Below are 16657 nucleotides of genomic sequence, written 5' to 3' on the forward strand. Positions count from 1 at the left end.
CCTGCTCCCCTATAACCTCACCCTGGACAGAGCAGCCCAGCAGGGTGTGGGTCCAGGGATGCACCACCTGGAGACCCGAGCCACCAGCAAAACCACCACCTCTGCACCCTCCACAAACATCACGGTGCACTTCATGAAGCCTCTGCCAGGGCTGCAGGCCTCCTGGGCTTCTGACCACTTGGAGCTTGGACAGGATCTACTGGTCAACATCTCAGTGGCTCATGGCATCCCAGAAGAGTTGACCTTTGAGGCAGCAGGACTCAATGCATCCTCCTCCCATGAGGAAGAGAGCCTTGGGTGGCCATCTGGGATTTACCATGTAGCAGGTCCTCTTGAAGGTACTTGGGATTGGTAGCTCCCTTCCAAATCTCCCTCCTCTTCCCTTCCTAACTTAGAATCCAGGCTCCTGCCAGCCAGTTTCCAGGGTGTCCTGGTTAAGAGCATCCAACCTGAGTCACAAAACAAGACAGAGACCGATATTATCTGTCCTCATGAGCATATTGTGACAGGGGTTCTCAACTTTGGCACTTCAGACATTGGGGACTGGATCATTCTTGGTTGTGGAGGCTGTTCTGTGCATTATAGGATGTTCAGTAGCATCTCTGGCTTCTATTCCTTAGATGCCAGTAGCACCAGCCTCCCAAGTCTTGGCAACCAAAAACATCTCCAGACAAAGCCAACTGGCCCTTGGGGAACAAAATCACCCTCACTGAGAACCATTGGGGGAGAGCAGGAGTATTCCAATTTCTTCCATCAGTTCTAGAAAATAGTGTGTTTGGGAAACTGCAGCCCATGCCCGTAGGGGCAAGAGAGGTAAACACTGAAGCATGGAAAGAGAAGAGAGAGGGACAAGAGAAGAAGTGTCATAATTCTTACTGGAATAGAGACAGGGCAACTGACTGGCTGGCAGACAGACTGGCTGGCACCAGCCAGGGGAGGAGGCCACGCATACATTTGCTTTTAATATAAAAGAACAGGGTCCTTGAGGGCAGTCAGGTTAGCAGGCAGGAATGTGATGAGGGCCCAGAGTCTCCAGCTCACCCAGGACCCTGCCTACAGCATCCTCTGCCCTCAATCTCAGAGGTGTGCAAAATAGAGGGTAATATTATGCAGGTGTAGGCCTAGCATGCTGTCAGTAAGGGATCTGGCAAAAGAGATGACAGAAAAGACAATAGATTCAAGAAGAAAAGCATAGGAACTTTGCCAGATAATAAAAGTCCAGTTTGGAACAGGAAGAAGCCAAAATGAAATGATGATGGAAACTATACATAATAAATAGACTATAATTCAAAAAAAATTAATTTTTGTCTCCTATAAAAGTTACTCAGGGGATAATAGATAAATTTTAAGCATGCCCTGTGACTTTATGGCTTACTCTTAGATCAGGGATGAGGAACACCCAGCCTGCTGGCCATATAAGGTCCACAAAATCATTTGGTCTGGCCCTGCCAAGGCATTAGGGGTGAGTTAATTAAATGTTTGACCAAAGATAGCAGGCTTATTTTGTTGTTGTTAATCCTCGTCTGAGGATATTTTTCCATTGATTCTTAGAGATAGTGGAAGGGAGGGAGAGAAACAGAGAGAGAAAAACATCTATGTGAGAGAAACACATTGATTAGTTGCCTCCCGACTGGGGCTGGGGATCAAGCCTGGAACCCAGGTATGTGCCCTTGACCGGAATCAAACCTGGGACCCTTCAATTCATGAGCTGTCACTCTATCCAGTGAGCCAAACCAGCTGGGGCAGCAGGCTAATTTTAAGTTGATAATTTTGTATGGCCCACAAATAATGTTATAAATATCCAATGGCAGTAAAAAAGGTTCCCACCTCTGTCTTAGAAGGTAAGCAATCTTCTCCCCACAAGAAAAACAGACTTGGATGACTCCAGTGATGAAGGGGGCGAGGAGGAAGGCAAGGGAACAGGTAGGACAGGAAGGCTCTCACTTGGAGGGGCTGGCCCAGTCCTGGCTGGCCTTGGTCTCAGGGCCCACCACATATTTGCAACTATCTCTGTAAGAGCTTCTCTGGGCTCTCAAGGCCCCGGGCTGCGCCCCTCTGTTCCAGGGCTGGGTGCCACCTCTCCTTCAGCTGGTCACATCCTCCCACATGCCTCTTTCTTTATTACCAAAGAGGTGTCTTTAGCTCACTGGTAAACATAATGGTTTGCTTTTGATCATTTCCCTATGACCTGAATGTTTGCTATGTTCCCTAAACCATTTCCAAAGACAGGCAGATTCCCCAAGATCTTCAGCATACCTTGTGACTTTGTCTTTTGGCAACTTTATCAATACCACCAAAGTCTGACACCTGTTCCGACTGTGTTCACAGCTCCTTCCAGTCTCCAAGAATTATCTGGAACAAATGCTGAGGAAAAGAATGTGAGTATTTTTAAAAACACTTAACCTCACAAGAAAAAGATGTCCAAGCACTCTGTTTTTTTGGGGGTTTTTGTTTTTTTGGTTCTGGTTTTTCAGAACACTAGGAATCACTGATATTTCTTCTGCTTGAAGAGAGACCCAGATGGATTGAAATTAAACAAAGCATGCTATTTGTGTTATAAAACAATAGTAAGATATCTAGGATATGTACATATCTTTTAGCCATCTTGGAAATGAAACATCACACTTCTAAAAAAAATTAATGGGTAAAAGAAAAAAATCACAAGGGAAATTTAAATATATTTTTGAGTGATAATGACAATACAACCTTCCCAAATTTGTGGGATGCAACCAAGGCAGTGCTCAGAGGCAAATTTATTTCTTTTAATATGTATATCAGAAAACAGGCTTGCTTCTTACAGGGCTTTGATATTTCATCTTCAGTTAACACTTTGAGATGAGATCTGCCTCTTTTTTCTCATTAGCTATTATAATTAAAGTACTACTGCTTGGTCCCAATTCCATGATAAAAGTGCATACATGGGCAATGTGATGGTTTTTATAGCAAGACTAAGTCTTCGACTCCTTGCTGTTGACATTGCTCATGCATGCATTTATTCAATAACAAAGACTTATTTTGCATCTACAATGTTCGAGGCTTAGTATTAGGGGCTGGAGATACAATGGTGAATAAAAAGACATGATCCTGCCTTCATGAACCTTACTGGGTGAGATTAACAAACAAATTAGCATATAACTAGGAATTTTGATATGTCTAACTAGAACTAATAGGGTGCAATGAAAGCAACTAATAGAGAGTGATCTAGCAAATGTGATTAGACAAGGACTTTGTTTTAAATTCTTTATTGTTTAAAGTATTCCACATGTCTCCTTTTCCCCCATTGACCTCTCCCTGGACGTTCCCACCCCAGATAAGGAGTCTTAAGAGGTGACATTTAAGGGGGAACCTACTGGAAAGTAGAACAAGAGCTTTCTGGGTGCATGGATTAGAGGGCTCTGAGGCCTGTGTGGAGGAGGGAGAGGATGTAGAAGATAACACAGAGATGGACAGACGTCAGGTCACATGGGGTCTAAGGTGCCAAGGCAAGAGGTTTTGAGTTTTATTATCAAGCCATGGGAGACCACTGGGGTTGAATTCTGCTGTAGCCTCATGTTATTCCAGGTCAAGCCCTATGAGCATAAGCTGTTTAACAGGTCCTTCCAGAACTGACTCCAGGAACACACTGTATGCTGGCTGACCCCTCTTCCTAGAATACACATGCTCTCCATTGTTGCCAGCTCACCTTCACTCCTCCTCATAACAGCTCTCTTTGGGGTCCAGTCCTCTAGGGAATCTTGCCCTGATGCCAGCTGTCTGCTTTGTAGAGGCAACAGCTCGATGCCCTCCTCTGCACTAGACACAAGAGGAAACACATCACTAGTGTCTCTCATTTGATCCACAGCAATCTCGGGAATCAGATGTTATCAAACCCTCAGAGGGACAGAAGCTAAGAGGCTTAGATACTGGCCAGAGGTCTCAGGGCCAATGATTCAGCCTGAGATCTGGCTGCCCCAAGGCCTACATTCTTAACTTAATGCCCCCCTCTCATACATTCTCTTAATCTCCTGGGCCCCCTCTTCTGCAGCAGTGAGCACTCTGTGTTTTAATCATTTCCTTGTCTGTCTTCCCTACTAAATGGAAGGACAGAGGCCTGGTCTATATTCCTGTTTGTCTAGACATCAAGCACAGGGCCTGGCTAGAGCAGGTTCTGATAATGCAGTTGAACACATGGTGGACCTTTAGCACTGAGCCCACATTCCAACTAAAGTTACTTACCCAGTGACTATCCCAAGGGGAACCAGGCAGATCAGACAGACCTTGGCACAATTGCTCTGAAGTAGAGAGTGGGATGCTAACTGTGGAGAAGTGTCTTACAAACCAGCTGCTTTTTCTGCAGAGAGATAAAGGGGATGTGGAGGTATTCGTGGAACCTGGTCTATGTGGATCCTTTCACGACAGTGACTCTGCACTGGCTGGATAGTGACAAGGATTTACGCTTCCACTGGTCATGTGGTAGGTGGCGTTAGAGCTCTGGAGCTGTCCTATTTCACCAAAAAGTGATGGATAGCGGTTAGCTTTGCTGTTCTTTTTCTTAACTTCACACCGGCATACTCATGCCTGACATTTTGTATACACTGTATATGCCAGAGGCTGCAAATTCCAATGGAAATAAGAGGTAACAGTGAAAAACCAAGGTGGGGTTGGTCCTACAGGCACGCAACAAGGAGATGCATTTAACTGTAGAGAATTTAAGAACTATAACAAACCTGAAAGTCGGTCTGCTTTTGTATTATCACTACAAACAATGCCAGTGGCAAAATGCTCCTCCCTCTTTGGTGGGTCCTTCCTTTCACCTCCATGCTTTAGAACAGAGGTTCTCAACCTGTGGGTCGCAACCCCTTTGGCGGTTGAACGACCCTTTCACAGGGGTCGCCTAAGACCATCCTGCATATCAGATATTTACATTACGATTCATCACAGTAGCAACATTACAGTTATGAAGTAGCAACGAAAATAATTTTATGGTTGGGTCACAACATGAGGAACTGTATTTAAAGGGCCAGAAGGTTGAGAACCACTGCCTTAGAAGAAGAAAGTGATGAAGCATTTTCTGGCAAACCAAAATTGTAACAATAGTGCTTATTTTTAAGAAATGGCTGTCCTGGTCCTGGCTGGGTATCTCCCTTGGTTAGAGCACCATTCAATATGCTAGTTGCAGGTTTAATCCTGGTCAGGGCACATACAAGAATCAATCAGTGAATACATAAATGAGTGAAAAACAAATTGATGCGTTTTTTTCCTCTCCCTCTCTTTCTTTCCTCCCTCCCTTTCTCTAAAAATGAATAATTTTTAAAAGTTACAACAACAAAAAAAGAAATGGTTGTCCTCCTTTTCATAAGGATATATTCTTGCTACATACATATTTTTTAGAAAGAAAATGAATGTCATTCATACTGTACATATTTCATTTGCTACCCTTTTTAATTGAACAATATATCCTACATACTTCAATATCACAGTACCTTTGTCTCCATCTTGATATTCATAGTAGTTGTATAATGGACTGTCAATTGATGCATGATCATTTATCCACGATTGCCTTCTTTTTGGACATTTTGGCCATTTTCAAATTATGTGCCTTTACAAACACTGTAATGAACATCTTTATAGCTGAATCTTAATTTGCATCAATGGTTACTTTCATAAATACATTTGTAGAAATGCAATAACTGGGTCAAAGTCATGAAATTTGAAGGGTTTCTTTTGGTTGGTGTTGTTAATCCTCACCTGAGGATATTTTTTCCATTGATTTTTAAAGAGAGTGGAAGGGAGGGGGAGAGTCAGAGAGAGAAAAACATCTATGTGAGAGAGACACATCGATTGGTTGCCTCCTAAGTTACATGCCCTTGGCCAGAATTGAACCTGTGACCCTTCAGTCCGAGGGCCGAGGCTTTAACCACTGAGCAACTGGCTAGGGCTAAAATTTTAAGGCTTTTGACATCAATTATTAAGTGGTCAGAATGTCCTTTTGAGTATTAGTTCTTGTTATCTAAATTAATAAAGGATACCATGCAGAGTTTAGGTAATTGAGCTGATGACCTGACCCCTGGACATGTCTTCGGAATGACTATCATATTTGGGGCAGGGGATAAACATCAATAAACAAATTTGAAGGGTAAAGAATACAGAGATTTACTGAGCTGGTTTCATAAAGCAGAAAATGACACTGCAGTCTCCCAGATGGAGGGACAGCTCCCCAAGTCCCCAGTGCACCCCACAGTGACATACAGCTGTGGACAATTACTTCCATGTGGAGTGAGAAATACACCAGTGACAAAAAGCTGCCCTGGACATTCTCCCAGGCGGCACCTCTCATTATATGCCAGCCTGCTCACCAGCGCCAGTTACTGGCACAAAACAAGGCAACATATTCTGCAGGTTTGCTCAGAGTCTGGGTGAAGCACAGGTCATTTTCCCAGAAGTATCTTTCTGCAGTACCATTCCTGCAACCTGCAAGTGAAATTTTAAAAAAATACATCAAAATCTCTATTTGAAGCTGATTTTCTTATCTATGACCCTTTTCTTCTAAAAACCCCAAACCAGAAGGTAGCCACATGTGTGAAGTTCAGAGTTCCTGGATGGACAGTGTTTGCCCATCTCTGTTTCTCGGGCCGTTGCTGGGCTCAGTGGAACGACTGTGTTGAGAGCCAGCTGCTTTGCACAGACCAGAGGGAGCTGGTGGTCCCGCCGTCCTGCCTGCCACCACCCAATTCTGCAGTCACCCTGCACCTGGCCATCTGAAGAGGCCAGGAGCTGGAGAAGCAGGAGGAGCAGTGCCTTTATGTGTCCGCCCCCCGGGAACTCAAGCCTCTAGTCAGGTGGGGCTGAGAGAGCGAACTCCTGCAGTGATGAATTCATTCATGGTGGGGTTAGTGTGACCCACACAGCCCTAAGCACCCTTTGTCTTCACTTCCTAGCAATGACCAGGCATGTCTACGGGGAGGACACCTATGTTATCAGCTCTCTGCCTCCCCCTGAGGTGCCCACCTGCATCATTGCCCCGGAGGAGGGCACCGTTCTAACAAGCTTCGCCATCTTCTGCAACACCTCCGCGGTCCTGGGCCCCCTGGAGTACTGCTTCTGTCTGGAATCAGGTACTGGCCAAGGCTAGGCTCCTCCTCAGCACTCGGGCTCCTCCTTTCCCAGAACAGGGCCCGTCTCTCTCTGGAAGCTGCAAAGAATATGTTCCATGTATGAGAGAGGTTTGCAAGATGAAAACTCCCCTAAATACCCCATCCCCACTGCACAATACCCTGTCACCACAACCCAACCCAGGACAGCAGTAGGGCATCAGCAGGAGAGATGGGGTGAGCAGCCACACTGCATCTGTTCTCCAGTTTAGGGATGGTTGATCCTTGGAGAGCTCATATGCATCTTTGTCTCCTCCCAGTGGGTTTTGGCATTTTGGGACCCTCCCATGAGCTCTGAAAATATTCTAGTTAGATTAAAACTTTCTTCCAAACCTGGACATCAGGAGTGTTGCTGGGGCACTCTCCAATATTCAGCACTGAACACTATAAAGATATAAATTGAGTGCCTTGACCAGGGAAAGGTGGACGTAAGCTATCCTGCGAGTGTGGTTTTCATGGGGTGTCCCTCTTCGGAGGCCAATGGCAGCCAGGTAGGTGTCCCAACCCAGATGCAGACCTCACACCTACCATATGCCCAGCTCACACCAGCTTTTCTAGGTGGATCTTTTACCACATCTTGAAGATGAGGAAATTGAGGCGTGGAGCTGAAAAAATGGTTCCAGAGACCATAACTTCTGAGAGGCAGTATGGTGTAGCAGGCCAAGAGCAGGCTCTAGTCTAGAAGGAGACAGACTGACTTCAAATCCTGCCTCTGTTGCTTGCACGCACCTCCCGCACAGAGTTAGTTGTCTAAAGATGAAAAGGGTTCATATAAGTCAAGTGTTAGAAGCTTTATAAGTGCTTACCCTTTGTTCCCTCAATTAATGGTGTCCCATCATGGTCTGCCTCACTCCTCCACCCTCTCTCAGTCCCTGCTGAAGGTCCCACACTAGCCTCGTGACAGTAACCAAAGGTGGCATATGGAGACAGGTCTCTCTCCTTTCTCTCTCCTCTCTCTTCTCTTTGTCCTCTCTCTCCCCTCCCTTTCCTCCTTCTTTCCCCTCTCTCCTTTCTACACACTCCTGTGTTCTTTTCCAGGCGGCCACAGTGCCTCAGATGCTCAAAGTTGTGGAGCCAGGACGCCCTCCTGCTGGGGAGACTGCCCACGGGCCTTCCAGCCACACTGGCCACCCCCTCCATTTTCGTGTACACCAATAGGTAACCAACTGCACTGCAGGTCCCCAAGAAAGCCCGTCCCCTGACCTGGCTCATTCCACACCCACATCCCAAGACCCTGCGGCAGGCAGAGCCCAGGAGACCAGCCTTGGAAGTGGGAGAAGTGACAGGACCTAGAAGTGGAAAGGGCTTCTCACTGAGAGATGGTCCCGGTGTTGGGTTGCCCTCTTGGATCCCAGAACAGTTTCCCAAAGCAGTATCCTGATCACACACAAGGTCAAAGGTTATAAAGATGGGGCTGGGAGCCCATAACATCAGAAGTCAAGTGGATAGGGAAGATAAGCCTGGAGAAATGTCCACATCACAGCTCACTTATCCACTCAACAAAATATGTATTGACCACCAGAATGTTCCAGACACTGCTTTAGGCACTGGGGGTACAGCAGTAAATGAAGCTTGCTAAAGCCCTGTCCTCATGGAGCCTCCAACCCAATGCAGGTGTATTGGCGGCCTTTTATGCTGCTGCTACTGACACAAACATGCAGAACCATATGAGGGGATTGAAACAGAGCAGCCTATTCTGATGGTAACGCAGGCCTCAGCTCTTCCTCTGACGCAGGCTCTCTCCTCTCTCCCGGCACCTCTGCTCTTACCTTATGGCCAGAATTCAGCACCGGAGCTGGCAAGACTCCTCTGTGCACATTGCTGCTGCCATCTCTGCGACCTTCACCCTGGCTGCTGCCTCCTCCCTTGGCTTCATGCAGGACTGTCAGGAGCCCATGGACATACGGGTAACAACAGTAATAACCGGCTTGGGAACAGCCCTTTACAGTTTGCAAAGCACTTTCACAACATCTGCTCAGTTATGTTGCTTGATCACAGTCCTGTCAATTACTCAGTATTATGATGCCCATTTTACAGATGAGATTCAATGACTTGCCCAAGGCCACGAGCAAAGTGGGAGAGCTGGGATTCCAGACCCAGGCCTTCTGACCTCCAAATCCAACTTTTTCAACTATGGTCTGGAATTTCTCCAGCAGCCTTGGTTCAATTAGTCATTGTAAATGGAGCTCTTTTAACTTCATTCCATAACTAGGAAATGGCAAACCAGGGCTCTTTTCCATTTCCAAATTAGTGTGTACCTGACTCTTTGCTCCTTGAGCCCCACTGAAAGCAAACAAACTTCTTTCTCTCAGAGACTTGTTAGCTTTGCTAGAAGAAAGGCTCAGACTATTGTACAGCCTAGTAACTGCTCAGCTATAGCCAATCTGGTTAGGTTGCCTATGCCCAGCTTTCTGAGTCTACAGCGCTGAAGGGCAGATACACACTAGGAAAAACAGCAGCAGCTAAAGGCAGGGACCCCATTTACCCCTAAGAGTGAGGGCCCCTTGTCCATCCCATCTTAAGATACCTCATAATTTCCATAGGGACCTTGTCACCTTCCAGCCTTTGGGGTCCTGGGCCAACACTCCTTGTTCTTGGTTCCAGATGATAAGTTTCCCAAAAAACCCTTTCCCAGCCCAAAGTCACTTTGATGTCAGTGGAACTGTTGGGGGCCTCTCTCTGACCAGCTCTAGTGGACAGCTCATACCCATGAAGAATCTGTGGGAGAATATGGAGGTAGACATTCGGTGTGCTGTCAGAAGTCAGGTGGTACTTCTGCCTTTTTCAACTTGGTTGGGACTAAAAGTTGGTTGGCTATGGAAAAAATATATTAAAGAGTATAATCATTAAAAGTGATCCTTACCCTGCCCGGCCGGTGTGGCTCAGTGGTTGAGCATTGACCCATGAACCAGGAGGTCACATGTTCTATTGATGACAAGAAATTGAGGCTCCTAGAGCTGCTATAGGGCAGACCTCTCTGCCTCTACTGCCTGTGCTCCTAACTTGATCCACACTTTCACCAATACTACCACTAGTTCACAGGGCACCTTAGTGCAAATTACAAAAAGTCTCTGCTCTTTCTGTGCAGCCGCAACCCTGAGCTGTGGTGCAGAGCTTCATGACCATGGCAAGATGAATAAAGACCCCAAGAGGTCCATGTTCTCATCCCTGAGCCTGTGAATATGTCACCTAACATAGTGAAAGGAACTTTTGCAGATGTGACTTAAGTTAAAGATCTTAAGATGATCCTGGACTATCTGGATGGGCCCAATGTTATCACAGGTCCTTATAAAAGGGAGGCAGAGGGGGAGATGACTACAGAAGAAGAAAAGGCAATTTGATTACCGAAGCAAGAAGGCAGGTGATGCGAGGAAGGAGCTATGCGTCAAGGGGTGTAGGCAGCCTGCAGAAGTGGGAAAAGGCAAATAAGTGGATTCTCCCAGAGAGCCCCTGGAAGGAACCAGCCCTGCCAACGTTAGCTCTATGAAATGGATTTTGGACTTCTGGCCTCCAGAACTAGAAGATAACAAATTTGTGTTGTCTTAAGCCACCAAGTTTGTGGTCATTTGTTATAGCAGCTCTAGGAAACTAATCAAATGAGCAAAGCACAGAGTGGATTTCAGTTCCCCCAGTGCTCACCTTGCCCAGCTCTGCCCAGCAGCCCTGATGCTCACTGGCATGCCCACCCGGGCTCACCCCTGATTTGGTTGTTTCCGATGACAGATCCTGCTGCCTCGGTTTTCAGAAGGACACAGTGAGCCAACTGTGTTGAATCTGACCAGTCCTGAACCTCTGTGGGTGAATTTGACTTCAGGGGTGCAGCTTTGGGGATCCAGCTGCACTGGAGACCTGACATCCCACTCACACTCAGCCTGGGCTATGGCTACCACCCCAACAAGACCAGCTACGACGCCAAAGCTCACCTTCCACTAGTGACTTCTCCAGGTAGTCACATCATCAGACCAGTTTCTCAAGCTGCTTCCTGGGAGTGTGAGCAGCTCAAAACTTGAGCATCAGAAGCCAAAGGGAAAAAAGAAAAAGAAAAAAAAAACACACTTGCTATATTAGGTGAGTACTTACTATATGCCCTGATAAGCACTCACAGAACTGACCTCATTGCAATCATCCTAACCCTCAGGAATGGGAACTATTGAAATCTCCACTTTCCAGATAACAGCAGAGAGGTTAAGCAACTGGTCCAAAGTCACACATTCAAGAAGGACAGAGTCAGAATTTGAACCCTCATCTGTTTGACTTGGCAGCCATGCTCTGCACACTAACTGGGAGTGCCTCGTTTAAGCTCCTGATCTCAGGAGGAGAGGGTACTGCTAGCACATTGGGGAGACCATCAGGGTCAGCTTTCCTGGCAAATTATCTCAGTCCCCCTTTTCTATGATGTTAGCCAGGTCTCCACAAGGCTTCAGGCTGACCCTAAGCCCCATTTCCTGCAGATGGACTGTCCACATGGAAACTGAGCCCAGAGGTCCTGCACTTTGGATAAGGTGTCTACTATCTGACTGTGATCCCCGAGTCTGACCTGGAGCTGACCCCTGGCAGAGACCTCACAGTTGGCATCACCACCTTCCTTTTCCATTGTGTGTTTTGGGATGAGATCCAGGAAACTTGGGACAATTCTGGGTGCCATGTAAGAGGAGGAAGTGAAGAAGACATAACAGCTTGGTGGGGTGTGTCCTGCTCCTTTAGGGTCCTATTTTAGTGCCTCTGGTATACCATCAGCTCCTCCATGGGGCCTTTGCATATGTGCCTGGGAATGTGTCCCCAATCCCCATTCAGTGAAGTTAACTCCTCCATCACATTCCACCTGAAATGTCACTTCCTCCAGGAACTTCTCAATGCCCTGGTTAGCTCAGATTTCCTAATGTGAACATTCAGAGCACATAGGCCCGTCTCCTCCATGGACTAAGCAGAATAGTAGTTCACATCCACTCAGATCACTGAACAATGTCTGTACCCTCAGTGCACTGGGAGTCACATGAGACAGGAACAATGTGCTTTGCTCACTGTTAGGAACAAATGACCACAGAACACATGGACAAATGGCTGGGAAGCCCTGCTGACTCGGTTGCGGAGAGAGGCCAGAGTGTCATGTCCAAAAAGTCCTCTATGCCATGGTGCTGTGTTCCATGCTTTCTTGTGTTATCTCATCAAATCTTCACAATAACCCTCTAAGGTAGTTGGTATTCACATTCTACAGATGGTAAAACAAAGGCTCAGGAAATTCAACAAAGGCTCAAGGTGACCTGGGATGAGTCACCCCGCCTCTTTGAGCTTTCCCATCTGGAAATGAACACAAAGATTCTTGTAGTTGTAGCCCTGAATTTCTCACCTAGTAGGTAGAAGAGTTGGGACTCAAACTCAGGTCTGTCTGCCTCCAGAGAATAAGCCTTAGCGATATGAGGCACTGTTTCTCCGGAGCCCCGCCCAACCTCACTGAGCCCCTGGGATGGCATGTGGCTCTATTAACTGAAATTAAATCCCTGTCTCGGGTCAGTTCAGCTCTTCTCCCTAGGAGGCAAATGTGCTGGTAGCAGCTATTGGCTTTGATGCCATCAGAAGCCATTGCTGTGGTATCAGTATCCCCCTCACCCTTCTGTGCTATTGTATATGCTGTTCTCTTTCCTGGAATGCCCTTCTTGCCTATAATACCTATTCACCCTTCAATCTCCCACTCCATTGCCACTTTCTTTAAAGAGCTTCTCAGATGCCTGGAGTCTCCCTCTGTTGGATTTCCACAGCACTTCATATCCTCCCCAAGAACAGCAGCCTCCATTTCTAGCTCAAATTTATCACACATCTGTCTCCACCTAGAGACCATAAATGCCTTATTTCATTTATTCTACAAATAGCTACCATGTGCCTGGCCAACTGGTGGGGATATAATGGTGAGAAAAACCAGTGAGCTTTCAGTTTAGCAGAGGACACAGACAAGAAACTGATGGCACATGCCATGTCAAATTACACCAGTTACAAGTAGTGTAAGAAGTCAGGTTGCAACAGAGTCACAGAAGGGGACTCAGAGCAAGCTCCTTCCAGGTCTGTTTCTGCTGCCATGTCAACTCCTGCCCTGGCTTCCAGCTCCACACATGGGGAGCTCCCAGAGCACAGGAAGAGATGAGAGGACACTGAGATGTCCAAGGCACAGCACCTGTAGCACAGGCCTTTGTTCCTTATGAACAATACCCTGGTTGTGTTGTGACCTCCTAGAGTCCTTGCTCCCAGAGGCTGTTTGATCCCCATGTTGCTGGCACAGAGTGCCCACTACAGGCTGCCCTCAGATGCCCGAGGCTCAGAATGCGTAGGGGCTGGCAGCAAGGGCTCCACCATTAGACAGACTTGGGTCCAATCCCACGTCATCAATTCTAGCAAGGTGACCTGGGATGAGTCACCCCGCCTCTTTGAGCTTTCCCATTTGGAAATGAGCACAAAGACAGTTGTAGTTGGAGGCGGGAACTTAGATGAGATTAGGGGTATAAAGTACTTAGTGTGGTGTCTGGCACACAGTGAGTGCTCCAAAGATTAAAGAGATGGCTATGTTAGCCAATCTGAACATAGAGAAGACAACACTGTACATAAAATAGAAATCAAGGAGACAATGAACATGGGATTCAGCATGGTGGTTAGGTGGGGAGAAGCATGAGAACAGGTTTGGAAAGGACCACTTCGCTAAAAGTAGATTATTGGGAAGTTCATAGCTTTTGAGTTGTGGGTTCTTGGGTGCTTATTATGTTATTAAAAATATATACTTACTGCCCTAGCTGGTTTGGCTCAGAGGATAGAGCATCCACCTGCCGACTGAAGGGTCCCAGGTTTGATTCTGGTCAAGGGCACATGCCTGGGTTTCAGGTTCGATCCCCAGGTGGGGCGTGTAGGAGGCAGCCAACGAATGATTCTCTCTCATCGTTAATGTTTCTATCTCTCTCTCTCTCCTTTACTCTCTGAAATCAATACACACACACACACACACACACACACACACACACACATACATGAATGTGGATGTACAAAGGTCATATGTGAAAGTGTGTCACAGACCAAAAGTACCCAATATTGTGCACTTGCTGCTCATTATAGATAGATGTAAATACAGATACAGATATATAGAGGTCATTGAGGACCATAAATAAGTAAATGCGATCATCAAGTTTGCATGGAAAACCACCAATGAATCCTCTAAATAGCTAAATAAGGTTCCAAATCTATGGACTACAGACCTTATCACGGGGTAAAGGCAGAAATATTGCAAGGGGTCTGAGAGCCATACTAAAGGCGCAACTACTGTTGCAAGAGGATGCACAGATTAATTTCAAATTTTCAACGAGGTCCTCATGCTGGAAAAGGTTGAGAAAGTGGCTTTTCCTTCCTCTCCCCAGGAGTCTTATGAAAACCCAGAACAGCAAAGATCTTAGACATAAATCAGATCTGGTCTCAGGGCTCTCAGCACTGAGATGGTCTTGTTACTGGCACCTGCTTGGGTTTCTTCTCTGAAATTAGCCCCACCCCTTCCGGGTGTGCCAAGTGTTCCCACAAGACCCACAGCTGTATGCCAAATGCTCTGGCCAGAATTGGGAAACAGTGAGAAAAACAACAGAGCACACAAGGGACTAAGACCGATGTGAAATCCACCAATGAACAGTTGGTACCATGCCTTTGCTGGGTGGCTCATTTAAGGGAAAGGGGGCATGTTTGGAATATGGCAGATTCTTCCTTACCAGGCATTGAGCAGAGTACTTTCCGCATGCCAGTGTTTTCTGCTTCCTCCTACCTTCACCTTGTGGTGGGCCCTGAAATGAATAGGTGGTTCTGGGTTGTGGGGTTGAATTAAATCATCTTTGCCCACCAAATGGCCCTGGGGGGAGAATTCAAACTGGCCGAGGGCTTTAGGGAAGGCCTGCTTCTAAGTGCAGGGTATACATTAAGAGTATAGCTAAGGTTTCTGCCCTTACCCATTCCTGTCTCCCTGTCCCCAACCTCATTGCCCCATACCACACGGGACAGCGTGCTAAGCTCCATCCACATGCCCCGCCCACTCAAGCTGATGATCCTGAGGAATAGGTCAATGTGGGTCCTAGAAGCAGAGAATTCTGAGGCTCCAGGTCCCCACGCCTCAGTTTAAAAGTGAAAGGGTAGGATAAGTCAAGTGAGGCACCGGGAGAACAAAATTTAGGGAGGACTCATTCTCAGGGTCATCCAAGGCCCTTGCCCTAGTCCTAGCTGGGTGGTATGTGCTGTGGTGGGAGTGACTCCTCAGCCCCAACGCCTCATCCTGTGTAGAGGGGCACAGCCCAGGGACAGCTAGAGTGGGACCCTTCTAAGGAGAAGCCCAGGACAAGGGCTCCAGGTGCCTACAGCTAAGGAGGGGGATCAAGTTTAGGGAATACTTTCCTGTGCTGAGACACCAGCTTAGAATGAAATATTTACCCTTCCTTTTTCCTTTGCTGTTCAGTGTAAGATGACCAACTTAAGATGTTCAGTTTGAAAAGCAGGAAAGTCCCTAGCAAACTGAGATGCATTGGTCATCTTGGATGTCCTCTCAGCACCTAGCCCATTGCCTGGCCTAGATTTAGCATTTGACAAATATCTGTACAATGAATGAGCATCAGGTGAGAGAATGGACTGGAATGATGCACACCAAAGTGTGATAATGGTTGTTTGTGGAGGGTGAGGGACAGAGGGGACTTTAGCTTGCCCTGCAATACTTATCTAAAAAAGGCAAAGCAGACTGACAAGGTGGACAGTTGCCCATTGATAGGGATGGATGCAAAGATGTTAGTTAAAGGTAAGATTCTCGAGGAGAAAGATGGCAGCGATATAGGCAGATGCGTCCCAGGTTGTGTCCCGGAGCAAATGGAGTGAGCAGCTGAAACTAGTAACACCCACCCCGAATTGGCGAAATTGCTCAGCTGGTGAGACGGTTTGCAGCCGGAAGGGCAGAATTCCCCTGGAAAGGTAAAAAAAAACAACCCAGGGATTTGGGCAGGAAAGTTTGCCAGACCTCTGAGCCCAGAGGGTCGGAGGGAGACCGCGTGGCAGACAGCCGCGTCCCTTGGGACAGGCACAGCCCCTGACGGGGGGGGGGGGAAAGGAGATCTGCGGGATTCCTGGCACCGCTGGGGGATTTGAGAACTGGGTTCTGTGATCGCGGAGGACTGAGCCTAAGGGGGGCAGCCTGAAGAGCTGACCTGACCATGCAGTGCCCCTAAAAGAAGAGTTTACAGAAACCAAGCCTTCCCCATTTCCACAGCCGGCGTTTGTTTGTTTGTTCTCACCGAATCCTGTTCATGGGACACTTCGGATACAGACACTCACCTGTGCTGAAGAGAGGGAGAGTGTGCGGAGGAGTGGAATCTGGGGAGAGACTGGGGAGAGAAGGGGGGCCGGGAGAGGTGGCAGCGAATTGAGTGCTGAGACACCCCTGAGCCCAGGACTGGGGCAGCCATTCTCTCCAGAGAGTGAGACTCCTCCCCCCAGCCCCCAGGCAAGGAACACAGCCACACCCAGATTCCACC

The 16657-nt window shown here is 47.2% G+C and overlaps 1 protein-coding gene across 1 annotated transcript in view; it reads left to right on the top strand.

Annotated features, from left to right (window-relative positions):
- The window catches only part of LOC132216267 (polycystin-1-like protein 2), a 75566-nt gene that overhangs the window by 25477 nt on the left and 33432 nt on the right, over positions 1 to 16657 (top strand). Inside the window, 13 exon segments of the mRNA XM_059665438.1 lie at positions 1 to 425; positions 2329 to 2378; positions 4337 to 4374; positions 4376 to 4455; positions 6614 to 6823; positions 6918 to 7094; positions 7618 to 7621; positions 8169 to 8288; positions 8911 to 9037; positions 9735 to 9866; positions 10854 to 10944; positions 10947 to 11075; positions 11582 to 11775. Of these exon segments, the coding sequence (XP_059521421.1) occupies positions 1 to 425; positions 2329 to 2378; positions 4337 to 4374; positions 4376 to 4455; positions 6614 to 6823; positions 6918 to 7094; positions 7618 to 7621; positions 8169 to 8288; positions 8911 to 9037; positions 9735 to 9866; positions 10854 to 10944; positions 10947 to 11075; positions 11582 to 11775 (1777 nt within the window).

This window comes from Myotis daubentonii, chromosome 15 (genome assembly GCF_963259705.1).
Source record: "Myotis daubentonii chromosome 15, mMyoDau2.1, whole genome shotgun sequence".
Classification (NCBI taxonomy): Eukaryota; Metazoa; Chordata; class Mammalia; order Chiroptera; family Vespertilionidae; genus Myotis; species Myotis daubentonii.